Source organism: Dermacentor variabilis, chromosome 5 (genome assembly GCF_050947875.1).
Source record: "Dermacentor variabilis isolate Ectoservices chromosome 5, ASM5094787v1, whole genome shotgun sequence".
Lineage (NCBI taxonomy): Eukaryota > Metazoa > Arthropoda > Arachnida > Ixodida > Ixodidae > Dermacentor > Dermacentor variabilis.
In genome coordinates, this window is record NC_134572.1 from 88,316,637 (window position 1) to 88,344,607 (window position 27,971).

Consider the following 27,971-nt stretch of genomic DNA (forward strand, 5'->3'; position numbering starts at 1 on the left):
TCATTGGCTCCATTGGACTGTCTCACAATACCGAATGAACGCTCCAAGCATTCCTGACTGAGGCGGGAAGTCATCAAGAACCTGAACCCAACCTTCTCAGTTAGATACGTCAAGAAGTCTTTAGTGGAACGTATGGTCACACGCAGACCTTCTGATGTGCCCTTGCTTAAGAAGCCGAGCCCTTTTGCATGGGCCTCCCACTGATCCAGAAATGCTAGCATGCTGTTAAGTGCAGTTTCTTGAGCACTGCTACGTCTGAAACACGAAAAGCATTTACCACCGGCACACGAAAATGAGCACAGTGGCTGTGGGCATACCTCAAAGCTTCAGCTGGAAACCGTGATGTCATGGCTTCAATTGCTTGAGCCATCACGTCAATGAACACCGTTGTTGGCTCCAGATTTGAGTACTGTTGCTCAATTTTTTGTTTGTGTAAGTCCATGGCGTGCACAACTGCACTGTTGAAAATATTGAAGGCCAGATTTACCAGCATCTTTTCAAATCCACTAGAATATATGTGTGAATATGTCAACTTGGGTGCAAGTTTCAATGTCAAGGCACTGCTGTCGACCTTCCATATCGTTGTAACAGGTTCACAGGGTGTCAAGGGATAGCGACAGCAGCTCACACCACCTACTTTGAAGAAAAACTTAGGAAACGCGAGAAAAACACAGCTGCACTACACCGACCACGAGAGTTACTTTGCGCTGCACCGTGGCCTACGAGACCAGTGTTGCCACGACACATTAAAAAATAGTAGTAGATTTTTTTCGCGAAAAATCAGTAGAAATCAGTAGATTTTTAATTTCAATTTTTGCACTCAGTTTATGAGCCCACGAATTCAGTGCTTATATTAGTACTCTGTTGAAGTATTGTAGCTTCCAGGAAATAGTACAAAAATTGACCCCGAGTTTCTTAGCGATACTTTTGAAAAACCCGGGGATCCAGAGAGCTATTGTCAAGCACGAATTTAAAAACAGCGAAGCCCTCCGATGGCCTATTCAAAGGCGTCAGATGGTAGTACCTGAAAGCTTTAGAGTATAGTATCTTCCAGACAGGAATAATTGGAGATCGCCGGGAGAGGCCTCCATAGAGGCCTCCGTGCTGCAGTGCACATAAAGATAGCTTGGTCATGATGATGATGATGATGATGGTGGTTTCATAGTTGTGGAGTTCGGTAGCCCACCCACTTTCACAAATTCACCGCCTCACCGTTTCCCATAGAGCATAGAAACTCTATGCCTTTTCCCCACTTTGCTCAAAGACAGAGGTAGCGCCACGTTTGAGAGTCTAGAAACGCTGGAGTGTATGTTAACCTCGGCTGCCAACCACGTTTTTCTTTTTCTCTCGCTAGGTGGCATCACATTAATATAACCTCTGTAAACTCTATAACCATCCATCCGTCCCCTGTACTGAAAAAGTTGCATATTTCGCTTTCGTTTCAGTAGAAAAGCAAGAAAATCAGCAGATTCAAGCGCTTTATCACTGAATCAGCAGAAAAATTTAAAAATCAGTAGATCTACTGATAAATCAGCAGCCGTGGCATCACTGTACGAGACTGACAAGCTCACGGCGACCCCGCGCTAGCCACCCAAGCCGCGCCCCCGACGGAAGCGCCAAATTTTCCCCCAGTGGGAGGAACGCGCAGCGGGGCCTCCCTAGGCAATGGCGGCGGCGCCGCGGTCTTCACACCTCCCAATTCTAGCCACCCTAGCAGAGTCACATATTCAAGGAGCAAATGCCCCCAGATTTTCTCTCTCGCGCCCACTCATACTCGCGCCTGCGCAGAAACATCGAGCCCCGCGAGAAACGCCCCCCCCCCCCCCCCCCCCGCTATACTTACTAGCAATTGTGCTGCGCGGTATGGTCGAGTGCGATATGTTCATACTTTACTGTACGTGCGTTAGACCTAGAGATGTAAAATTTTATGAAATTTTAAGGGGCGTGAAAAAAACTGGTTCCTTTCACCTGCTTTTTTTTCAGAAACATACGAAAAATTGAAAAAGACGATCGCGCACGGAGGTATGAAAGACTCTACACATTTATTGCTCTAACACTGAAAGAATTGTCACATTATTGCATCACAAAAGTCCCAGCAAAGCTTCCGGGCCCGAATCGGGGCACGATTTCCCGTCAAGGCATTGATTTCGCATCAAAGCGTCAAGACCGACATTTGTATCAATCTGTGTCCGATTCATTCCCGCTTGACGTGTGAACGCTTCGCTGTGCAGCGGACGAATCGTTCCGGACATTGAGGTTCGAATGCACGCACACAGGTTTTTGCATGCGACCGCCTGCGAGCCTGTTGCGCAGCTAGGTGTGCACATTTCCAAACTCGGACCAATTTCTTTCACATGCCGCAGAAGAAGGGGGAATCTGCAGTACACGACGGGCGTGGGGGCTCAAGGGTTGGTTGAAGCAAAGTCCTTGAATCTACGTAGATGGATCCAGGTGCTTTGCAGAATCCGAAACACCTTCGTTTGACCAAACTGTCAGATACGTCGAAAGGAGTCGCATCGCAACAGAATAATTCTGCGGATAAACTGTTTATTTCTTATTTCTTTTTTTCAATTTTATCCAGACTGAAAAAAAACCTGTTTCTTCCCGAAATTTTCAACGTCTTTTTCAACCGCTTACATCTATAATGACACCATGCTTGTTTATTTACTAAGCGAATGTTCACGGCAATTTACAAGACCTATATAACGACGAACGTTAACTGCTTCGTGTAATTGCCCAATACTCTGCTATCGCTATCGATGCGTCGCCTTTCGGGAGAAACTGCGACTTTTTTTTTTTTTACAGCTCCCTCCTCCATCTCGCTGACCTCATTACCTGACTTTATAAGAGGTAATACAACGTATTTCATTTAACTCTCGCTTGCACTATCTGAATCTTCGAAGTGACTGTGACTGACACCTGGATGCTTTTGTTCGATGGAGCTTACTTTGCCCACCCGTGGTTGGGTTCGTGGTTACAAATGTAAATGTGTTTCTCATTGGAACATCTTGCGGCATTGACTTCGCCCGGCAATGTACTGCTGCGTGAAGCCTTCGTGCTTTCCACAAAGCTAGTATGTTACCTCACTCGTCGCCTAAGGCTATGATCTGACAGACGCAAAGGTTCAAAGAAAAGACGGCAATGAGGCTATGGCTTCCATGTGTAATCTAGAACAATCAACAGTGCAGCGCGGCCACAGTTTTAGAAGATAAGTGGACTGTGCGACTACATTGGAATGCACGGACACTTTCATGCGTTGGTGTGCACTTTCACATGTTCTGTCATTCTTATTTCTAACTCGAGCCCCGTTTCTCATATTTCTAGGATGTGACGAATATAAATTGCGTAACAAAACTGGTGCTGAAAGCAGAGACGGTACAAGTTTTGAAACAGCTTAGGGCTAGCCGCTGCTAGCAGTGAAATGGTCAAGTGTTATTTTCATTAAACGAAACGAAGTCACCCGCCGTGGTTGCTCAGTGGCTATGGTGTTAGCCTACTGATCACGAGGTCGCGGGATCGAATCCCGGCCACGGCGGCCGCATTTCGCCGGGGGGCGAAAACACCCGTGACTTAGATTTAGGTGCACGTTAAAGAACCCCAGGTAGTCGAAATTTCCGGAGTCCCCCCCTACGGCGTGCCTCATAATCAGAAAGTGGTTTTGGCTCGTAAAACCCCCATAATTTAATTTTTAAAAGAAGTAGTAAAAATTCGGCAGAGACACTTAAGATTGCTTACGTGTGGGAATGCGAAATCATTATAGTCCCTTTCGTGAAATGTTTCTTTTTTCTGTTTTTTTTTTCGCGCATTCCTTGCCCGCGCAAGCGCGTGCCTACGTTCTGACTGCACCTCGGTAAGGCCAAATCAAAACGAGCCAAGCATATCAATGCGCTCGCTTGCACGGCTGCGACGTCGCGTTTGCAATGATGCACGCACTAGGTGCACATTTAATCAACGGTAAACCTGGAGCCGCCATGGAATCGCGAGGATGCGTGCTCGTCTTGTACCATGAAGCTCCGTGTGCGATTCCCACACAGACCGAAACCGACCATTTTTTTTTTCAAGGGCTACAATTCATGTTGTTCACAGGAACCTCTCTGAGAAATGTGACGTCAGTGCGAGCATTTTGTGACGTGTTTTTACTATTTGCGGCGTTGGCCATTTTTGGTGCCAACTTTCGGTCACGTCGACGTATTTCGGATTTTCGCGCAATGGGCCAGATAATGCTATCGCGTTAAAAAATGAACGCAGAAGACGTGGTTGCAGGGAACGCACAAGGCTGAAGCGCGGGAAAATGGTGAACGACCAGGATCACGACATTACGGGCATGGGAAAAGAAGAAGCTATTAATAACAAAAGGCGCGGAAACGCATGAAACTAAAAGTAGCATATGAAGGGAAAGGCAGAATGTCGAAACGAAGCGAGCGACCCAAGTCGACGAGGACAGCGTCACATTCATTTAGTGTCGATTGATCAGCGCCACTAATGAACATGGGGCCGCTTTCTCGGGCTACGTGCGCGCATATTTTTGTCTCTGCTGCGGCAGCGGCGTACTGGTCCCTCTCCCCCTCCTCCCATTCTCCTCGCTCACCTCTCGCTTGTCTGAGCGTTCTGCAATGCAGGACTGCCACGGGGAGAACTCGGGAAAATGGGTGGGTTGGGCGAGGAGGTTGGGTTGGAGCGAGAAGTGGCCCGGGATATAATAAATGCGAGCCCTGAGGCACTGTTTAACATGCAGTCGCCCTACGCTATGCAAGTATATGAGGTGAAGAAGGCTGAGGCAGAACGCAGAGAGAGAGAGAGAGAGAGAATGAGAGAGATGAAAAGAAAATGCGCAAGATAGAGAAACCGTCCACCGAAAGAGTGAAGGAAGTTGAGTCAATATCGCCTTTCCGCGAAAAAGCGAAGAAGCTTCAAAGGGAAAGGACGTTATGAAACTGGAGAGATAGATGAGAGAGTAGCGGGGAGAAAAGAGGGCGTAAAGGCGACGAGTGGAAGGAAACCAAGAAATTAAGTAAAACCTGACGTTGGGAAGGGAGCAACGGGAACAAGTAAAAAAGCCTCCCCCCACCCCCGCCGCCCTACCACTCCGAAACAAAATAAGAAGTAAGTATAAGAAAAGAAAGATGGAGAGGCGCCGAGATGAAGTGCGTGTATTCCCGCAAGCGCTCTTCGAACAAGGCACAACGAACCGATAACACGGGTAGAGGGTCATAAAGGTCTTAATCGAATCCAGGCCTGGAAGCAGCAGCTACGACAACAACAGCGGCGTGCTCGGCGAAAGAAAAAAAAGAAATTGGAAACGAGAAGTAAATGGAACATGCGTGGGAGAATCAAACATCAGTAACGTCTAGGGTAGAGCGAGTAAATAGAAAAGAACAAAGAAAAAAAAACGCATCGCGCCAAGCGAGGAATTGCAGCTTCGACGACGTCGTCGTCTTTTGTGTCCGGCGCGCTGGCTTCATTTGGCAGGCGGACACGTCCGCACTTGATAACACGGAAAGAGCTCGGAGGCGAGCGCGCAGCGGGAAGGAGGCAGCGTCAACCGGCGCCTTTATACCCAGTGGGCATCGAGGAGAGATACAGAGTACAAGGAGGCCACCAGTAACGACCTTCCCCCCCCCCCCCCTCCACACATGCGCACGCGCGGCTCCTCAGCCTGCAGCGCGCGCCGACGCTAACGACTTCAAGTCGGCACTCCGAGTATACCGGATCGAGGGGCCGATTTATGAGCAGCGTTTGGCGTCGCTCGCCCGCCCGCCTGGGGAATGCGCCGCGACGTGCGCGGTCTGTCGTCAAATGCACTTGCCGAGTCTTCCCGACCGCCGCGGGCCGGAAAGGAAAAGAAGGCGGCTGATTTGTGACACTTTGGCGGCGCTAATTGACAGTGTCGGCGAAGGAAGGAGGAACGAGCGACAGAGGCGCCGAGTGCCATCTGCTAGCCCAGAGGGACTCTGGCAACAAAGACGACGGCTCTTGGGCATGAACTTCGCGGACGCAGTCTTGACCAAGACGATTGATTATAGGCAGGGAGAGAAGTCGCATTTGTATCGTAGCGGCTAAGCAGCAAAATTATTGTCTGGTTGAATAAGCAGGCACGAGAGCGAGCGAAAGGGAATGCATGCTGTATATAGACGAGTAGACCAACGGCAGGTCAAACTTGGAGCTAGAGAACGAAGCGTAGAGAACTGAAATATGAGAATGTCAGGTGCTATCGCATTTCATTGCCGTAACAATTAGCCGCTGTATTTGAGGATCTAAACATTCTAATTGGTGCGCCTTCTCGTGGTCTATTGCAAGTGTACTCACAGATCCTCACACTTTCTCCTTCTTCCAGGCCGTACGCGCCTTAAGAAGAAAAGCATGCAGGCGAAGTAGACCAAATAATAAGGCTACGTACTACATTCGTTTTAATGACCTCTTATTTATTGACCTTTCATTTAAAACAAACTTCATGGGATCACCCCTGTGCCCGACATGCATTATATCGGAGGACATATATAAATCAATGTGCTATTGGAGCATTTACTCATTATGAAGCACCACGTTAATCTCGGCACTAAACAGGTGTCACGGTATGATTTTTTTTTTTTTGTCTTGAGTAGATCAGTGCCATCCATGCGCCCCGTGCTGCGAAGACAACTTTCATGCGAGACATTGATATCAACGATATGCTTAGGCATGTGTCCGAATGTACAAGTTGTGAGAGTATGGCGTGTCCTGTGTGTATAATGTCATTTGTCATCGTATCCATCTGAAGTAGCGTGCCGCTGCTAACAAACTACCCATAACGTGATGTGCTGATTTTATTAGGATTCGTCAGGGAAGTGCCAGGACACACACACAAAAAAGAATGGAACAAATCGCACAGAACAAGAGCTCTGCGTCGACAGCGAGCATAACAGTCAAACGCTCATATTTGCGCTCAAGTTGCCACGGCGGTTCTGCGTCTATACTGAATGTATAAGAGCTCCGCGAATTAAGTGTTCAGTGAGAAAGCTACTTGTTGCATGTTCACATGTCAAGCTGGAACCCTGACGTCTCGAGGATAATTTTCGAAAACAAATTTGGCATTCCCTCTCATAGTATGCGTAGGTGCACTTTATGCGTTGTCATTCGCGTTATGTGGATAAGCAAGTACTGTATGAATTGCACTTTCACAAGATGTCATAATCTCTAAGGTAACTACTTAGTCCTGTTGGTATGCCATAAGTATATGTACAGTGTGCGCGTAAAGCACACGGACACAAGAAAGTACGATGAGACAAACAAGGCGCAATATGTGAGCCTCGTGTGTCTCATCGTACTTTATTGTGTCCGGGTCCTTTATGCGCAACATTTCACATACTTATGTCATAACCATTATCTCTGCCCCATGAATCGAACATTACAGTTCGTAATAGTTAGTTGGAATTCCGAGAACCGTCGCTTCGTTAAGTACACCAGTGCACAAATGACATCACTACGGAAAGAGCTTGCACTAGAGAGAAGTGTGTAAGGTAGCAACAAACATTTCAATCACAACAGCAAAGTAATATCACAAATAACTTGGGAGTTTCAGACTTGCGAACAGAAATGGAAGCAATTTTCTTCTGGACTAAGGCGTGTGGTCGAAGATGCGAAGGTGGTGTTAGGTTCTGTTTCTGAAAAATGTCTCGCTGTAAATCAAGAGCACAGAGTAAGAATGAGGACGGGAAGCAAAAATAAAGCACGCAGAAGGCGCCAACAAATACGTCTGGCTCTGGCGTGGAATAGTAGATAAGAATAAGGCCGAGGCGAACAGCGCACAAAGAGATTCACGCTAGCACTCCAACGTAGTCGGACGAAAGAAAGAGAGCTTGGTGACAGCTGCCTACCTAACTGTTCCAGAGTACAGAATGTGCAGAAACGGAGCAGTCTATTGACTAATTTGTGGTGAGTACTGTCTGAATAAAATTACGAAATGCGAACAGCGCCTAATGTCAAACTATGCGGTTCATTTTGGCTCCCGCGTCGGTGTCTGCATAAGACGAGGCGTCGGCTCAGAGGGACGACCATAAAGAGAATACAGATTGTCAAAACTGCCAGAGAACCATAACGGAATCAATTCACAAAGAAAGGCAGAACGAAAAATTGACGGTTTGTCGCCATTTCTCAATGTCGTAGCCATAGAAGAACGTGAGTGGCGTCAGAGGAATAAATGCCTGGCTGTATAGCCATAGTTTCACAAAGATGGGTTCCTGTCCGTGGCGCAATTTCTGTCGAAGTTAGATAAGTAACAAGAGTAGGTATAGGAGGGATGAATGTCTTCGTGCGGTGCAATGAACGTGGCGTACATGTTCTAGAAGCCGCTGCGTGAATGAAGTTACTGCACTTAATGATGTCGCAATTCGCGTGATGCAACTGTCAAGTTAAAGGAGAGGGTGACCTCTGTGACCCGTTGACTATACATCGTGAGTATACCATACATCACGTAAGAAAGAAAGAAAGAAAGAAAGAAAGAAAGAAAGAAAGAAAGAAAGAAAGAAAGAAAGAAAGAAAGAAAGAAAGAAAGAAAGAAAGAAAGAAAGAAAGTTCGTGAAAATAGGTATACGTATACATATTCAGATTAATCTGTACTTTCGTAATTCCATCCTTGGCATGCATTAGTGCTTAAAAATTGGGGCGTGTATGTTATAACTATACTTGTGAAATCGAGTATCTGTAATTGACGTCACTCCTAAGTTGCTACTCGGCCGTGGAACTATGCAAGCAAGCGCGTGTGTGTTCGTCATATCATATGTTCTTTGTCATATCATCAGATAATTACGTAGAATACGTAAAAATATCGCGTAATTTAGGACTTATTTTCCTAAATGCAGTATACTAACTTTCTGTATTACTATAACGGTTTGCCGCATGCTGCAATACCGATACTATATTCATGTCGCCATCGCAGCACAGCTTGCTCATACTTTCGCGTTTACTGGGGCCTTCAGTTTACTTACCGCATATCTTTCACGAACGAGCGGATACTTTGTAACAGGCGCGACGATCAAGAAGGAGCGTTATCGAGCACTTAAGTGTCAAGTGTTGGGCCGTGCTCGCTCTGCCAAGACATGTGTACGTGCCGTACGTAGGACGCCACGCCTAGGACACAGAGACGCCGGGGCAGTGATGTGCCACCATATGCCGGACAGCGCCCATTATCTGGGCATTATCTCTTCGTGCAGCATGCGTAATAAATGGGGCCGTCTCCGCAGTTACCGCATTTGTTTCTTGTCATCTCTATGCTCACTGTTTCTCTGTCATTCTGGAGTGCGCTCCAACCTTGGTATGCAGCATATCTCAAAGGGACGTTTCTCCTGATTACACTTTCACGGTTCTGTAATCGGAGCTCTGCCTGTCTGAGCCAGAGTACACTGCACTAACCGGGATGTCTCTATTTCAATCCTAGTACTGACAAAAAAGAAGAAAAAAATATTACGTTGCATGTAACAGTGCGGAAAGGGAACGAGTGCTCATACTTTGCCTATACTTCAATGTCTGCAACTATGACAACGCAGAACGATATTAAACGGACCCTAAAGAGAAAAATGATTTTTTCTGCATCAGTAAATTACGTTTCTACGACACTAAAAACACCACTCTTACCACAATAAGACGCTTGGTAAACCAGAAAAAGCGCAAAAACGAAAGACGCGTGGCGACACCTCCTTGAAGTTCCCGCACCTGGCCGCTGTGATTTTGATGGCATCTTCTATAGGGCCTACTTACTTATATAGCGATACAGATTGACTACATTGTGTTCTAAAGGAACCAGATATTAAACATAGCAAGTTTCGGCAACCTTTACTCAGCCAACGCGGCCCAAATGCGAAAACATACTTTGGAATCCCTGACGTCTCAATGACGTACCGGCGTCGGGGTTTCGGCGCGAAATTCAAACAGTGATACTTCTACCTTAATTTTCTTATCTATTAAACAAAGTATTATTTTGAAATGACTGCCTGCAGGGTTCTCAAACAATGCTTTATTAGTGTAAACTAATTTATTGTTTCGCTTTAGTGTCTCTTTAAGTTTACCAAACACCCTGATTACATAAATGAAAATAATAGTTATCAAATGAAGAACACACACTCTTCGACGAAGTTTGCGGCGCTTATCTGAGCACGAGACCCCCCTCCCCTCGCCCCCTCCCCTAAGAAAGTAAGAGAAAAAGGAAGGAACGAAACAAAACGAAATAACTTGGCCAAAAGCATGGAATCCACTTACGCCTGTACATTCTGCTTTTAAAACAATAGTGAACGAACGAATATTTTTTTTTAATTTCTCACAGAGAAACAATGAGCCGGCGGATACATCCGCCGGGCATGTGCTTGCTAGACTATGTTATTAATTCGATCCTTCCGGATAACCCAAACTATAGATAGACACCAAAGTCCGTATTCACTAAAGGCTCTTACGCTAGAATTGCTCGTAAGAGCAAACTTCAGCCAATCCTGAGGGTGGACATATCGTTAGCGAAGGCGACCAGCCAATGGAAAGGAACACTTACCAACGAAAAGCCTTGTAATTCGGCCACAAGATCGCAACGGGGCACTCAAAGTGCTGCATGGCCTTTGTTTTGCTCGTTTTGCTCGTATATCCAAGAAGCCAATTTAGACGATCTACTGCCCAGTCAGGAGCGTTACGACACTCTAACGACATTACCTCGTAAGACTCTAGGCAATCAGATTTATCATTAACTAGTTCCCCTAGTACTGCAGTGATGTGTTTTTATTCTGTGCTGCATACAACCTAACTTTTGGGTTTTTCTCGTGCATTGCCATAGCCGGTAATGAGCGCTCAGTGCAAGATTAGGCGTTTATGTGCAACAGACATATCGTGATCACTGATATACCTATGTATTCATGCCTGATATACGAATTGGGCAATTGATTCATTATTTATTTATTTATTTATTTATTTATTTATTTATTTATTTATTTATTTATTTATTTATTTTACTTTCCACAAAAGCAGAAACGTATGAGTTTATACAAAACCGATTATTCATAGGCTGGATGAAGCGGTGTACTGGTGGTGAAAGAAGAAACTATAATTCCAGCTTTCCCTCTACTATCACGAGCACTCCATGAAACTGTACAGTTGACTGTAAAGTAATCTTGACAGATCCTTGAACCAACGAAGTGAGTATATTTAAAAGCACGTCGATCGAATAACAGATGTAGGAATGCGCCTCGCATTCACGTGAATCGCAGAGTAGTGCAAACGTCGCGCTTGCTACAATTACGATGCGAAGCTCCTCCAATGATGACAAGAAGGGGCCGTCGACGAAAAGAAACTGATGTTGCAATGAAATGTGTCGCAAATCCCCTTTTAACAGAGATTTGCCACCACTTCTCTAAAACCCGCTTTGGAGAAATCTTGCTGCTCTACACAGCTCCGTTCTTTCGAAGGCTGCGCCAAGCGAAAGGCGCCGGTCACTTTACTGTACGTTGTGCCAACATGGTATTTCTTTCGTGTGTGGCTATTCCTATGGTTCGTTGCGTGTTTTTTTTATTAATGCGTTTTCATGACTTGTAGTCAGATTTAGGTTTCTATCATCACAGGGCGTCTTCGTTCGTATCCTGTGCTGTTCTGGCATAAATTGGCTGCTGTTAAAATATTCATGCAGAACGCACTTCGATCACTCCATTTTCCTCTTCTGCGACAAGAAAATAAAGTGCTAACGCAGTGTGATAATTAACGAAACGAAAAACGTGATCACGAAGATAACAAGGGTAAAATCTAATTCCTCGACAGTGTGTTCCATCACCATATAATTTACGCCCACAACACTATGTACATACATGCACAAACGCCCGAGTACAACTTGCGGGATATACTTTTTTTCATGCCGGTGGCTTCGGTCGTGGCACAGCAGGCTGGGGTTTAGCCTGATGGGGATGCATTTTGCTTTAAGCAGTGCTTGTTCCTTCTTCTTCTTCTTGTGTTTAAATCAGTGAGCGCTTCTCTATTGTTCTCTCGGGGCTATCACAATCCATCTTTTTTTTTTTTTTTTGTCTGTGAACCAAACATTAGCCGACTCCGAACGAACGCTCACTTTCACTGAAGTCAAACTCACCGAACACCATCATGGACGCCTCGGCGCTGTCCTGGTTGGCGAGCGTGAGCACCTCGCAGCGGTACTTGCCGCTCATGTCGATGGTGGGCCTGACCAGGCGCAGGTGCCACGTGTGCATGTTGCAGGCCTCGGCGCCGCCCGGCGCGTGCGACCTGTCCATGTCGATGACGTCCGCGTAGCGGTCCGTCACCACGGGGTCCTCCAGCTCGGCGATCCACTGGTAGAAGGGCTGCGTCTCGCCGTTGAAGAACCACTTGACCACCAGCTTCGAGTCGGACTCGTTGCAGCGGTACTGGCAGTCGAGCTCGAACGGGCCTTGCCGGCCGCTCTCCACCACTCGCGGCACGGTCAGCTTGGTGATCTCGATGGCGCCGACGACGCGCACCAGGGCATCTGCGAGTGGCACAGGAGAAAGCAGTGCGCGACGCGGTTAGCGTCGGCGCTCTGCTTTCTGCAGAGCGCAGCCGGCTGGGCTGCAGCCGGCTTCGTGGCCTCCGTACGTTCGGGAAAAACGTATACCGACACAATACATTTTATAGTCAATTCTTATGTCTCGTACTATCCCCAAGGGCCGTTTGTTTGGTCAAGTGCCTCGAATACATAATCGTGACGTATTTTTTTTTTATTTGTGAGGGGTCTTTAGGGGTAATAAAATAAAATATGAATAGAATAAAAGTAAAAATAAGATAAATGAATGATTGAATGAATTATTTGATGAAAACATCTCTACGTACGTGGACGAAGCAGAATGTTCGTTTCCACAGAAGCCCCTTTTTGCTTGCGTTAAGGATAATGCGTAGCGGTTCGTCGGGTGCATTTCATATCATAGATTGCTGCGTCATTTCGTGGTGCGATGAATATACTTCGTGCGCGTTTTTCTCTTTTTTTTTTTCGTTAGAGATGACAAAACAGTCATGCACCAAATAGTATTGAAGCGAATAGCTTTCTTAGGCTCTTTCGGCCCTTTTCGCGGTACGTCTGCGGTACGACGGTCGTCGGACTTGGGGGAGGGAAGGCGAGGAAATGCGCCGAGGGAAAGGGCGCGTGTTCTCGGGCAAGCGACTGGCGGGTAAGAACAGAAGTGAGGAGGAGGGAAGGCTGGCGCTCGCTCGTTAGTCGCGTGACTTATTTGCCGCTCGGCGGTAGCCGGCCCTCTCTGACGGCGTCGACGCCGACACACCACGGAGAGCAAAAAGCGGACGCGTTCGCGCTCCACGTCTGCTACGACGGAACTCCGAAAAGGCGCAGAGTGAAAGCGCACGTGCTCTCGGGCTACAGTGTTGCGGGGATGGGCGGCAAGAATGACGGAAAGGAGGTAGGAAGGGGGAGGGGCGGACCATAACTTGCTCGTCGCTCCCTCGGGCTATTTGCTTACATTGACAATCACTGTCGTTTGTTTCTTCATTATTTTTGTTTCTCGTGACAATTGGTGGGAATGTGATAATTAAACGATTGAGATAGTTCAGTGGATAGTGCCTCAGACACCTGAACTCAAGTTAGAGCAATTTTTCTTACGCCTGTCTCCTCCTGTGTTTTAACTTTAAAAGGATAAAAGCCGATGTGCACGAGGGTGGGCATGAGAAACGAGGATGTTGAAGGAGCACCTTTATTCGCACCCGAAAGCAGTGTCCTTCGGCCCGTCGTCACCGTTGCCAGCTTTTCAGGAGCGACCAATGGCAGTGAGTTTCAGGTTATACCTTACAGCAATATATTTAACGTAACCGTCGACGACCGGAGCAGTCATCGCCTTACCTAGAGCGCACGTGGTGCCTTCCGCTTTGAGACACGAGGGAGTTTTCTGCGACACAAGAAGCCAGTGGCATTTGCTTGGGATGAAGCTGTATCTATCGTTACGTACTGCTTGGTTTACTGAAGCTTTCTCAACCTGCATTTTTTTAAACGATAGCTTTCGTCAGATGAGCACTACGACATTAAGGGCTGCATCAAAATATTAAAACAAAACATAATTATAGTAAAGACATATCTGCAGCATGCTCGCGGTAAGAAAGTACGGTCATAAGTGGACCCACTGGGCTTAAGTTACAATATTGTTTTCAGAAAATTCACCACGACGGTTTAGCTCTCGCACCTTGCATTCGGCTTTCAATTTATTTCGCATATACATTGACGTTTCGCTTGCAAAGAAGTTACGTTTTTCTTTTAATATATAACGTACTCAGAACGAAAAAAAAAAACACTTCGGAGATGAATCGCGAACAGACTTGGACGCGCATAAATCTGTCTTTCCACTCCCTTCAGAGATGTTTGTATGGGCGCATCCGACAAAATGCGCCTGTACGAACTCCTCCTAAGTGTCAATTCTCTTCTGCCACGATGATGACACGCGCGAAATCGACCCTTTCGCAGCCCATTTCATCATCAGCGATACCGCGCGCTGTCTCATGCACGCGCTTTCAAGAAATTAACGTGAAATCGGAGAGATAAACGTGAGCGGCTCGAAGAAGGGCCTCTCTTGAAGCGCCCCAAAGAAAGCGCGCATTTCCGCCCCATTAACTTTCGGACATCGAAAATCACTACCAGCGCTCCTAATGAGTCTTGAGCGGACGCGGAAGTTATATAGGTGCTCGTGCAACCACATGAGCTGCGATGCGGTTGCAAGTGCAATTAATTTCCCCCCGCGAAAAGGAAAGCGCAAAGCTAGAAGGCGTTATAACGAGGCTACGTGCACGAAAAACGACCGCAGAAGTTACCAGACAAACATCCATAGTCGAGACAACGATGAAACATAAAATCGAAGAATGAAAGCGCTGTCCTCGTCTTTTTTTTTTCTTGTTTTAAAGTGCTCAAGGGTACGCAACTCGGTCGGCGTGGTCTTAATTAGACTTTCGTGAACTTTATTTCCTTCCCTTTTTCTCGTGTGGCGCCCCTTCTTCACCCCCGAGGGAAAAGCAAACACGCGTTCCCTCGTCGCACAGTGCGCGCACTGGCAAGAAAGCAAACAGAGCTTGGCGCTGGGGAAACGCTCAGGCGGAAAACCAACTCGCCGAGCTGCGCGAGAGCGAATATGTCACCTCCCGAAGCCGCCTTAACAAAGCCCACTAGCCCAGCCGGGCCAGCACTGGCGACGTTCATCAAGCTATTGAATTTCCCGCACCAGCGCCTCCCGTTCTGCGCCGCACCGACGTCGCTCTCTTGCCCTTCATTCTTTTGTCCCTCGCGCGCCCTTTCCCCCAATGAATACAGGTTTTCTGTCGTGCGATAAATTATCGTCATTAAAACTGTTTCGCGGACGCATGTATCGATCGAGAAGGAGTTGTTTCAGGATGAAAAATACAAAATAACCGACAACAGAGGCGAGCCGGAAGAAAAACTCACCAGAAGGAAGAATATAGGACGGAAGAAGGGAACCGGTAGTAGTAAACTTCGAGCAGAAGTGGAAGGTTCGAGGTATGAAAGCAAGAAGGGAGAGAAAGGCACAGAGGGGAGTAATGAAATGACTAGAAAGAAAAAAAGGAAGCCATCGATAAAAAAAAAATGTCTTTGTGAAAAAGAGAAAAAGAAACATAACCGAAGGGTCTCGATCGGCTAAGCAAGTCATTAATGCAGAGGCCCAGAGGCGCGGAAAAGCCCACTTCTGTTCCTCCCGCTGACGCCTCTGCCCTTCCCCTGTTTCCTCCTCTCCCCCCTCTGCATCCCCATCTTCTTCTATGCTCGGACTGCCCGCCTGCTGAGTGACGCAGCAAATATGCACAGAGAAGGCGGGAATGGAGAGGGTAGTGACGTGCTCCAAGAAGCCAGCGAACGTCGCGGGGACACGCAGCCGCAGGCAGGCGGGCACGCACACACATACGCGCAGACACACGCGGGGCCCCGTCGCTGCCCAGCGCTGTTTAAATGATGGTAATGGATCCTCTCCGGGCATAAAATTCCGTCCTTCCTCGCTCACCACCTGTCTCTGACAACGGCAGCGCGGCCACGGGGCCCGCCTGGCTCCTCATCATCCTCCAGCACCCTGCACGCGTCCTCCCGGCATCAAAGGAACAGCGGGAGCGCGCGGCGCGGTCCGTGTGACTGACTGGGCGCCTTCGCTGTTGTGCTGGCGGCGCGTGTATGTGCCTCTTCTTTTGCGGCCCGGAAGCAGCAGCGTTTCCTTCGGGACTTACACAAGCACACACACACACACACACGTGCGCAGGCTCGCTACCCGACTCCGGGCTTTCTCCTTCTTCATCCTGGTGTCAGTACACCCTCCACCCCCACCCGCAAGCCATTCATCATTGTTGGTCGCTGCAAAGGCCCTGTCTCCTCATCTTTCGGGCCCACGCGGAGAATTTCGTGTTGTTGTTGCCGCTGCTGTCGCGCTTGATCTTGCGCCGCGCAGTTTCTCTTTCATTCTCGCCTTTAGGGGGTCAAAAACAAACGACGTTGCCGTTCATTCCTGCGCCGGAGGCTCAGCGGAAGTAACGCGGCTGCCCGCTGCGCCAGCGTTGCGATAGCTTCTTTGGGACCGCTAAGCCCAGCTCTCGTGAGTTTTAAGAAAAGGAGCGAGAGAGTGTTGCACGTAAAGATGATGGCTCGTCTTCCGGCGCGTTCTCCCCGGTTCTCTACCCTCCTCCTTAGTAACTCTACATCGTACCGGTCTCCCGTGGTTTGAGAGAGGGCGCTGAAAACCGAGGTCTCCGCGGGATGCGGACGCGGTTAGGCATAAATTGACGCCCCCTTATTCTTACATCCGTCTTCGGCGCTTTTGGCGCGTTGGAATCCTCGTAAATTACGGCCGAGCTGGAGTTTGCGCGAGCAGTCGTAACGTGCGCTATAAAACCTGCCACCCTCGAGGCTCAGCCGCCGCAGCCCACGTAGGGCAGCCACATAACGGCGCATTTCGTTAGACACAGCGCGCCCAAACACACGTGCGGACGACCCGCTGGTGTTTAACTGCTTTTTTTGCTTTCGCATAGCCGGTTCTGCCGGAAAAGTAGCGTGTATACGTAGAAGCCGTAACTCTCTTTGAGCATGTTGGGTAGACGGCGTCGTATTGCGTGCAGAATCATTGAATTCAATCAGCCCACAGAGAAAGCGAATGTTAGCGAGCCCTGCTACGGCTATGTCTACGTTGTAACCTAACGGACAAAGAGCTATATAGTGCACGTGGCAAGGACAAGCGACTCAGAAAGCAAATGCGCGCACGAACATGCTCACCGAAAGCTGCTTGTACCACCTGGCTAGAGTCAATGACCCTCACATGCACGCACACACAGCGAAGAAGTCAGAGACGACGTAGCGAGATTACAGGAGAACCGTGAGTGTTTACAGATGATGCGTGCTTGGAGGGCAGAGCACGGACATCACTGGGGAGAGAGAGGCCAGTATAGCTCGTCACATGCCGGAAAGCAAGGAATGCGCCAGTAAAAAGGAACCGGGCAGTGACAGATATCACATTCAGCCGCTCCTAATCTATCACCCGGAATATCTGTTCGCGAAACGCGGCGCGACGGGCGCAGTTACGCGTCCGCATTGCCGGCAACATCCGGATGAGGCATGCGGGAACTCTCTTGTCAGTTATCATCCGAGGCCTGCGAATGTAATTTGGGCCTACTGTTGCAAGAAAGTCAAAGCATTTGGTAAAAAAAAAAGGAATCAAATGGCGGTGTTGTGCGTTGTTTGTTAACGCTGTACCCTAAACATTAAACTCATTGCCATGGTGAGACTATCTCCGCACTTGATATGCCGGAGGTAGAAACCGAAACTTCATGACTATCGCCGCCAGGAGATACCTCGCACAGTTATTAAAACGGAAGGCATACATTTCGTCGCCCTGTAACGGTGACGATTGCGCCTTTTCACCGTTCGAGACACACTTGAACATATATACGAAAGACGGAAACACATTGCAGCGCTCATTATAATGACTACCGAAAAGGTGAACAGGCACACGAAGGCGCAATGCGGCCCAATATATTGATAATATTATCAATACTGACAAGCGTCTACGATGCTTTTAGGCGCAATTGTCCTATAGTTTCAAACAAGGTCTTGTAGAGCAGTGTCGCGCGGCGGTCGCCGATTTTCTAAGGTGTCAGCAAGCAGCATTCGTCACCAATCACCAAGCAACACGGCGTTGGAAAAGTAAACGTACGAAACAAAAATGCATTTGTTAATTGGGAAATCGGGTAAGAAACCTTCTGATTAAGAGGCCGAGGCTTCTATCGGCTATAGTGGCTCTCCTTGAACACATCGTATCAAAGAACGTAGCAAAGATGGGCAAAACAGGACACAAGAGAATGAATACAACGAAAGGTGCCAGCCGGACTCGACTAGCGCTATCGTATTATACAGTTTTTTGAACCCTGTCAAACGCTTGTGCCCTTGTAACACAGGAAGTGTGTATTCTTGAGCTCTGTGAACCTCTACGAATTGTGACATTACATTTGTGACTTTGTAGCTTCCTCTTTGGGACGTTTATTTTGAATACAACTATTTTCGCGTTGATCTCACGCTCGTTGTCTCCTGTACTTTGTATCAATATATTGGACACATTCATATCTGTCTATCGTATTTGTCTTTCACCATGTTGAGGAAATGACTAAGCGATGCATACCTACTGCTAATGGCAAGTCTTATAATGAGTTGCTAACCATGACAAAGTCAACCCGCCGTGGTTGCTCAGTGGCTATGGTGTTGGGCTGCTGAGCACGAGGGCGCGGGATCGAACCCCGGCCACGGCGGCCGCATTTCGATGGCGGCGAAATGTGAAAACGCACGTGTACTTACGATTTAGGTGCACGTTAAAGAACCCCAGGTAGTCAAAATTTCCGGAGTCTTCCACTACGGCGTGCCTCATAATCAGAATATGGTTTTGGCGCGTAAAACCCCATAATTTTACAATGACAAGGTAGACGCATACGCCTTCTGCACACTTGTCTCGCCGAAATTTGTGAGGGGAGAGAGGATAAATTTGTGGGGGGGAAAGAGCGAGAGGCGAAGGCCAACCAGGTCGCATATCCGCTGCGTTACTCTGCGCAAGTGGGAGTTAACGAATGGAAAGAAAACGGTTTGGTGGGGAGTGAGTCAACAAAAAAGACGTCGCAACGTTTCTTCGCTTCTATCAAGCTCATACAGAATCTTTTCGAAGGCGACCGTCGGGGCTAGACGAGCTCTCTAATTTGTGAGGCATGCTCTAAGGTCTGCGTTGAAACATGCCAAGACGTTTAAAATTCAGTCGGTATAAAGACAATGTATATGTAGGAAGCGTTGGATTATGTATGCTCTAGTGGCTGATTGAACTGAGAATAAAACACAATAAAAATTTCATTTTCGTCCCTCACGGAATCAGCGACGTCGTGTGGATTCTTTCTGGCTTCTGCAGTTATGCGCGGACATTTGCATAGCGGCGCTCGGCGAGCTCATTGCCACCATCTCGCCGCAGCGGGCGAACGGCGAAGTTCAATATTTGTACCCCGTGTCTAGCTACCTCCCATTTCAGTATAAGGACCAGTTCCGACAGCGTGGAGCTTCGCTGAAAACACAACGAATCCGTTTAAGTACCGAGATAAAATGAAAAACGTGTTCATATTACCAGAGGAGAAAGACCGCGACGTTAAAGATAGGGTGGCGCGTGGTGGCGGTGCGCAGTCTTCAGCGACCGTGGGCGGGCAGCCAGTGTGAATACGCAGTAGAAACGCATAATAATTGGACGCGCACAGCTCTATAGAGAAGCATGCTAATGCATAATCATAGAGAAACACTGTTTGTAAAGGCGTCTTAACTGGGTGAGGAGGCGACTTTCTCAATAGGTTAAAGTGGAAACCACGTGTAAATAATTCAGGACGCACTTTCGGCCCCAGTCCTGGACGCGTCTATATTTTTCAGCGCAGTGGCCACATGCGTTAACGTGAAATGAACATGCCTGTCAATTTTGAAAGGGCATGGTGCACATGCCAGCATGAGAACTGTGTTGTTATAGTGCGGTATGAAAAGTACACTCTAAAGCAGTGGCGTAGCGATAAAATTTTTGGGGGGTGTGTGGGGGCCCACACTTATTCGCGGACGGGGCTGGTTAGTAGGCAGGGGAGAGGGGAGGGTTTGGCAGGCCGCATGCTAGCATAGAAATTGCATGGAGGGGGGTCGCGTATAACCGGTGTGCCAATCCTGGCTACGCCACTGCTATGAAATCGCTGGTATCAACGCCGAAAGTACACGTCGCAGTTACCACGTCGTTACTACTCAGGGACACACAATTCTGGCAGCGTCACTCGGTTGCTGCTTTTGCTTTTACGGACAGGTCAAGTCACTATGAGAGGAGAGGTTGTGCGTGACGTTAAGCTGACGTGTCCAAAAGGGCTATTTTCGAAGTCTGAATGTTCGTTGTTTGTTGATTTCTTTATGAAAAGGAAAAATCATGATACCTCCTCCATCTTGCGGGATTCCGCAGAACTGATTTGCCATATTTTGTCAATTTCTTTGCTCTCAATGCCATGAAGTAGCCTTACTATGTCGCTTCCGCTTTTGTGATATGGACTACAATTTTCCTGAAGCCATAAGTGCCTCTGCAAAGCATTCAAACTTTCCGCTAGGGGGAGACGTGAATTACTTGTAGAGATGTATTTATATTACCCTGGTGACCACACAGTCAGTCGATCCCGCCGTCTGATAAGATCTGTCGCCTCTGGGTGTTAGGTTCTTCATGTAGCATGTATTGAAATGAAATCAAACCACTGCGAGACGTTAAGGAGTTTATTAAGATTTTATCCATCATATGCCTACGTTATAAATTTTAGTGAGCGCGTAGTCAAGGGAGGCTTCCTATATTTTCTGGCCTTTCTTTATGACATGGAAGAATTATTACGCAACACGTAGGTTACGTACTGCTGTATCGGATATTTCCTAAACCACTCGACAACTTTATGAATGGATCGCTCCTGCGACTTGAAGGCTTGCGAAATAATTAAATAATCTTGACTAACTATAACGGAACTGAACAGATTGCGAAGGAGTTGTATGAATTTCTTTATAGACTGGCCAATAACATTACTTCACTTGTATCTTCCTAAATTACATACGAACATCTTAAAGCTTACATAAAGTTTGCTAGAACACGTTGTATATGTGAAGTGCGTTCAAAGCTTTTACCTATCTGTGTGGCAGCAGGAGAAACTAGAAACTTGTAATTTGGGTCTTGTCCATAGCAACGCAATGAACTGAACCCAGGCGTCCGCAATTCACTAGGGAGGACATTTTTCTTCTCTCTCTCGTCTCCCGAATTAATTATACGTACTACATGAACTCCACTCTGTGGAGGTAGGCGGTGTTTTCAGACATTGCAGGAGTGGAAAAATATGGAGCTCTTTTAAGCCTAATGAGGAAAATTAAATTACCCCTTAATGGCTTCAAGACAAGTTTCGTTATTGAGAATACCGGTCCAGCGGCGGTTGTCAGGGCCGCTTGACTGCTTTAAGTAGAATGCAATTACGTAGACTCGTGGGCGCTATGCAGCGCTTTCTGAAATATAAGCACAAATGGAAACTTGCTTCTCCCTCATTATTTTACCAAGTAAGTTTTCTATGTTCAGCGCAAGGAAATGAGGTGCCTCAGAAAAATTGGGAACTGCAACGGAGGAGTAGTGAAAATAGGAAGTCTAATTGTAGTTCCTGAGAGGGAGGGGGGATATAAGGAAGGCAAGGATGTTAACCAGTCAAGAGTCCGGTCGGCTACGTTACGCTGGGGGAAGGGAGAAGGGGAAGAGAAAGAAGGGTGGGGGAGAGGGTATAGAGACGTGCACAAACAGTCATTCAGTCAGAGCAGCTCGTGCAAACCAGACGCCCTCAGGAAGCACAAAAGTGCCTTACTAAGCAGACTGATATACACTGCTCGGGAACTGAAGTTATAGTAGTGAACGTCATGTGTGCGCGTGGTGGAGATATATAAATACAAAAAGTAGGCGGCATGTTAACTATTTATCTACTTCCTGAGAGGACAGTGAAGTGCATCAGAAGACGACCTATAATATGCTTCTTGTTGTTATTATGTTGTTAAGACAGAGAATTGATCTATTTAGTTAATAGGGCGATTTAAACAAAAAAATATGCTTGACATGTTTGCTAAGTTATCCCCTGCCAAAGAGAAGGCAGCATGTTCATACTACAACCTAATAACGGTACCTAACAGTAGCAAGCGTATAGCCTCACTGTTCTATTATTATCATATTTACGGTGAAAAGTTACCTAAAAGAGAGGAGAGAGGAGAGTTCAGGAAAGGCAGGGATGTTAACCAGTCAATAGTCTGGTTGGCTACCCTACACTGGGGGATGGGAGAAGGGGAAGAGAAAGAAGGGAGAGAGAAGGTGTAGATACGTGTACGGACAGCACTTCAGTTAGAGTCGCTCGAGCAAACCAGAAGTTCTGAGAAAACACAAAAGTGCCTTCACTGCCTTCTGAGCCGATGATCGGTCGGGACGGTGCTCTAATATGGTCTGTTCACTAAGAGGACGATCATCTAGTTTCCTCAATGTGTTGGACAAAGACTGTCTTTGTGCTTGAAATTGAGGACAATGGCACAATAAGTGGTCAATGTTCTCTTCGCATCCGCAAACATCACATGCAGGAGTATTAGTCATTCCAATTAGTGCTGAGTAGGCATTCGTGAAGGCAACTCCAAGCCATAACCGGCACAGAAGAGACGCTTCACGTCGGTGTAGACCCGCTGGAGGTTTGAGTTGAAGTGACGGGTTTAGTCTTTGCAGTCTTGTGCGCCTTCTATGTGCGGCGTTCCACTCTGCCAAGGAGATCGTGCGTGCTAGAATGCCAAGTTGCCTCGCGGCGTCGGTCCTTGAGAGAGGAATGGGGACGCAGCGGTCTTCTTGGTTTGACGTCCGAGCTGCCTTATCGGCGTCATCATTTCCAATGATACCGCAATGACCTGGTATCCACTGAAAAGAGATATCATGGCCTTTTCCTATTAAGTGATGAACAAGTTCCGCGATTTCGCACGTGAGCTGATCGTGAGTTCCATGTCGGAGAAACGACTGCACACATTGCAAGGCCGGCCTTGAATCGCAGAAGACTGCCCATTTTCTAGGACTTTCAGCATTTATCACTTGAAGCGCGTCGCGGAGAGCCGCGAGCTCTGCAGCTGTAGACGTAGTGACATGGGAAGTCTTGAACCGCTTGGTTATTCTCATTGCTGGTATAACTACAGCGCCACCGGAACTGGTCGATGTAGTTGATCCATCAGTGTAGACGTGTGTGCAGTCGCTGTATTTCTCGTACAAGAGAAGTAAAGTTAGTTGCTTGAGCGCTGATGATGGCAAGTCCGACTTTTTCTGAAGGCCTGGGATTGTAAGGTTCACTTGAGTACGGCGCATACACCATGGAGGACTGGAAGGCCTTGCCGCAGGTGTGTAACCTGACCTGAAAGAGGCACTGTGCGCGAAGACAGTCGCACTGAATGTCGTGTGGGGCCTATCTACTGGGAGACTTGCTAGGTGGTGGGTAGGGGTCCGGGCATAGTGTCGTATGTGCACACGCATTGTTTCAATGATAATGTGCGTTTTAATAGGGAAATCTTGAGCGACTGCAATAACCTCAGTCGTTGACGCACTCCGCGGTAGACCGAGACATATCTTGAGGGCTTGGGCTTGGATGCTTTGAATTATATTCAGGTTAGTTCTGCAGGTGTTGGACATGACCGGTAGGCTGTACCGTAGGAATCCAATAAAGAGGACCCTGTACAGTTGCAGCATAGAGTGTATTGGTACTCCCCAGGTCTTTCCTGCAAGGAACTTAAACATATGACAAATTCCTGTCAGGCGCTTTTTCACATAATTCACATGAGGGGTCCAGGAGAGATTTTTATCCAGGACCACTCCCAAAAATCTGTGACTCGTGTTGTACGAGATCATGTGTCTGTCGACGGATATCACGTATGCAGACATTGATTTCCTGGTAAATGCCACCGCTGCGCACTTTTCGTATGATATACGAAGTCCTTGTTCTCTAAGGTAGGATGATGTTAAAGTGGCTGACTTTTGAAGCCGCGCGCGAAGCTGCAGTCGCGTCACAGCCGACGTCCAAATGCAAATGTCGTCGGCGTAGATGGATAGCCTAACGGTGCTTGGCAGGATGTCGGTGAGTCCAATGAGTGTTAGACTGAAGAGCGTTGGGCTGAGTACTCCACCCTGAGGCACCCCACGGTTACTGTAATGCTGCGAGGTCGGGCCATCCTCGGTAAGTACGAAAAAGGATCTCTTATGTAGATAGCTACTTATCCAGAGATAGACTTTGCCGCCAAGTCCTACTGCCTCTAACGCGTTGAAAATCGCTTCGTGCGTTACGTTATCGTACGCTCCTTTAACATCCAGAAACAGGGCAGCAGATAATCTTTTGCAGGACTTCTGGTGCTCGACGTACGTCACTAAGTCGATAACGTTGTCTATGGAAGAACGGCCACGCCTGAAGCCGGCCACTGCATCTGGATATACCTGGTAATGTTCGAGGTACCATTCTAGCCGTGCTAGAACCATCCTATCCATTAGTTTTCCGATGCAACTGGCAAGCGCAATTGGTCGGTATGATGCAATGTCTACAGGCGACTTGCCAGGCTTGAGTAGTGGAATTAGGCGACTGGTCTTCCATTCCTGGGGAACCGTACCTGTCTGCCAGGAGCTGTTGAACAAGAGCAGGAGCACTTTTCGAGCCTCTTCGCCAAGATTACAAAGGGCACGGTAGGTTATACCGTCGGGTCCTGGTGAAGATGAACGCTTGCACAAGGTCAGTGCAGCTTCGAGCTCGTCCATGGAGAAAGGACTATCCATGCGGGGGTCGCGTGAAACCGGTGAGTGGTGGAGCGTCGATGTTCCAGCGGAACTAGTTTCGCCAGCAATCCTCCTGCAGAAAGCTTCCGCTACGTCAATCTCGCTGCATTGTTGGTGAAGGGCCAAAGACTTAAAAGGGTGGCGCTGCTGAGGGGTTCCACGGAGACCACGAACAGTTCTCCATATGTGAGACAAAGGTTTTCGTGGATCCAAAGATTCGCAGAATGATTTCCATCTTTGCGATGCGAGTTTGTCCATGCGACGCTGAATCTTCTTTTGAGTTCTTCTGGCCAACCTCAAGTCATGTACAGAGGTCGTGCGCCTGTATCTTCGCTCTGCACGACGACGAATTGCACGAAGCTTCTCTAGCTCGATGTCGTATTCGGTGCGTGTATACGTTCTCAGAAGCGAATGTTTCGCAACCTCTAGGGCACCTTTTATGATGTCCTCTAGGCTAGAGGACAAGTCATCACGACAGCCGTCTTCGACAATTGACTTGAACATTGGCCAGTCGATACATTGTGTGACGCCGGCTAACCTGGAGTCCGTCAACCCTTCAACCCTAAGATAAGTGGGTAGGTGGTCACTTCCCCGCGTTTCAATATCCCGAAACCACCTGACCTTTCTAGTGAAAGAGCGTGAAACAAAGGTCAGGTCCAGGCAGCTACAGTAGGCAGTTCCACGCAGGAAGGTGGGGCTTCCATCATTTAACAAGCACAGTTCTTGTTCGGAGGTAAATGACACTAATTTTCTGCCTCTCGAGTTTATCTTAGAACTTCCCCAGAGATGGTGGTGGGCATTAAAATCTCCAGTAATCACCAAAGGCTGCGGAGTCGCCGTCGTGATTCGCCGTAATCTCTCGCAGTCCAGCCGACTTGAGGGCGATATGTAGGCTCCAATTAATGTGAAAGTGAGCTTGCCTTTCTTTACTGTCAGACATACGTATTGGTTTTCTTGGTCAGGCGACACTGGATGATGGACATACGTAAGATCACGTCGCATGAATACGATGATCTTGTTGCATTCTCCGTGGGTGGCGGACATGAAACACTCATACCCGGACAGTCTGATGTTATCTGATAAGGGCTCGCAGATGACGATGATTGGGAACTTATTCGTGAACACAAACTGTCGAAAGTCCGACATGCGTGACTTCAGTCCTCTAGCGTTCCACTGAAATATCGACGCGTTTCGGACTTCGTCACGAAACGACGGCTTCTGGAGAGCCATGATTTTAACCAAGAGCTGCAAGTACTGGACTCAAAGTGTCCAGCACCTGTAGTGCGCTTTGCGCAGACGGAGACTTCATGTTGGTAAGTATAACGCGAATGGCATTCATGAGCGACCGCAGAATGTTGATGACCTGGAGATCATCAGTCAGCGTCGCTTCAACAGGTGCAGAAGCCGTTGAAGTCGGTGCGTTTTGAGGGAACTTAGCAGGGAGTTGTGCGCTCGGTAGCTCAGGCCATTCTTCAGGACAGGCGAGCCTCCCCGCTTTGTTTGCTTTCCTTGTATCTGTCTTGGTGGCGCAGTGCGGTGATGCGGCAGTCCGTCTGACGGTAGCTGGCGTGTACCTATCTGCAGTTTCGGAATTTCGCGAACGTTTTCGGTGTCGATGCCGACGTCGCCGAACAGCGGTAGCAGCCTCTCGATGCGTTGAATTGTCCCGCACCATTCGTTTTAGAATGGTGAATTCCGTCCGCATCCGCGGGCAATCCTTTGATGAGGCCTTGTGAGGACCACTGCAGTTAGGGCATTTTAGAACATGTGCGTTGCAGGCGTCTTCTGAATGAGACTCAGAGCACCGCGGGCACACGACGTTGTTCACACAGACACCCTTCACGTGGCCAATCTTGCAACACTTGAAACACTGGAGGGGCTTCGGTACGAATGGTCGTACTGGATGGCGGACATGTCCTAGTTTGACGTGGGAAGGAAGGCTGTCTCCTTCAAACAAAATCTTCACACAGCGTGTGTTTCCCAATCTGGAAATCCTTGTAATGAAATTGCCTTCTGTCGTTGGCTTTATCAGCGTTGGCAAGTCGTCATTAGAAATGGCAACGTCGACGTCATAAATGACGCCCGCAGTACCATCGCCGCCTGTGGGGATCATTGATCGCACCTTTACATTGTCGATATCAGTTATATTACGCAGGTGTTGTAGGGCGCTGCGATGTAAAACATCAACTGCCAGGACATTCTTCCGCGAGTTTATTCGCACGTCTTTAATCTCATTTGGTGCGATTCGCTCAAGTAAGCAAGAGAGGACCTGCCTGTTGAGGAGCCGCAAATTGGTCGCCGGGTCCACGGGCATGAAGAGCACAGTGTGCGGCCAGCGCAGCGGTGCACTCTTCACGGTAGAAGCACTGGGCGATGAAGATGCCTGCAGCAGTCTTCTTTTCGCTGATCTACTCATCACGACCTGGAAGTCATCGTCCGATGAGTCGTAGCTGTCCGAACATATCTCAGTGGCCTCGCTGTCTGTGTCGCCTGACGCACTTCCACGTTTCCTGGACGCTACCCGACCTGACGGCTGCACATCAGGAAAGTCCTCGGAGATTTCTTCATCCATTGCCGCAAGGAGGGAGCGGCAGCTCCCAGAAATGCAGGAAAACAAAGCGAAAAAGCGGAGACAAACGTAGAAGCGTTCTATCAAAGAATCACTTCGTCTTCCTTCCCCGTGACCAAAAAGGTTACCTAAAAGGTTACTCAATAGGCATATGAGGCCAGGTCGATACTTTTCTTTCTGGTCAAGAACTTTCTTCGAAGTTTCATATAGAGACAGAACATGCCACCTGAAGCGCCAACATCCGTAGAAGTCATGGGAAAAAGCAAGCGAGAAAAAACAGGGAATTGAAAGGATCCGATCTGTCACAAGCACAGGTGACAGGTACAGCCTCCCCAACATTTTATAACATCGCGCGAGCGTCGACCGCAGGGCGTGTCAAGGGCCTTGTAGCGGTGAAGATTAGCGGCATCGGCTACAGTATATGCGCGCGGGCTTGCAAGGTGATTCCCAGTTCGAGTGTCATCTGCTGCCCTGTTCGGTTCAGGAGTGCCCTTTGCCGATACAAGGCCGCTGACACGCCGTGCGGTGGACGCTCGTGTGATATTATC

At 48.0% G+C, this 27,971-nt stretch overlaps 1 protein-coding gene across 2 annotated transcripts in view; it reads right to left on the reverse strand.

Annotated features, from left to right (window-relative positions):
• LOC142582930 (uncharacterized) overlaps positions 1-27,971 on the reverse strand; it is a 345,940-nt gene that overhangs the window by 144,129 nt on the left and 173,840 nt on the right. For both annotated transcript variants that reach the window (XM_075693069.1, XM_075693070.1), the window contains exon 2: positions 12,086-12,478. In XM_075693069.1, the coding sequence (XP_075549184.1) occupies positions 12,086-12,478 (393 nt within the window). The remainder of the gene's footprint in view (positions 1-12,085; positions 12,479-27,971) is intronic.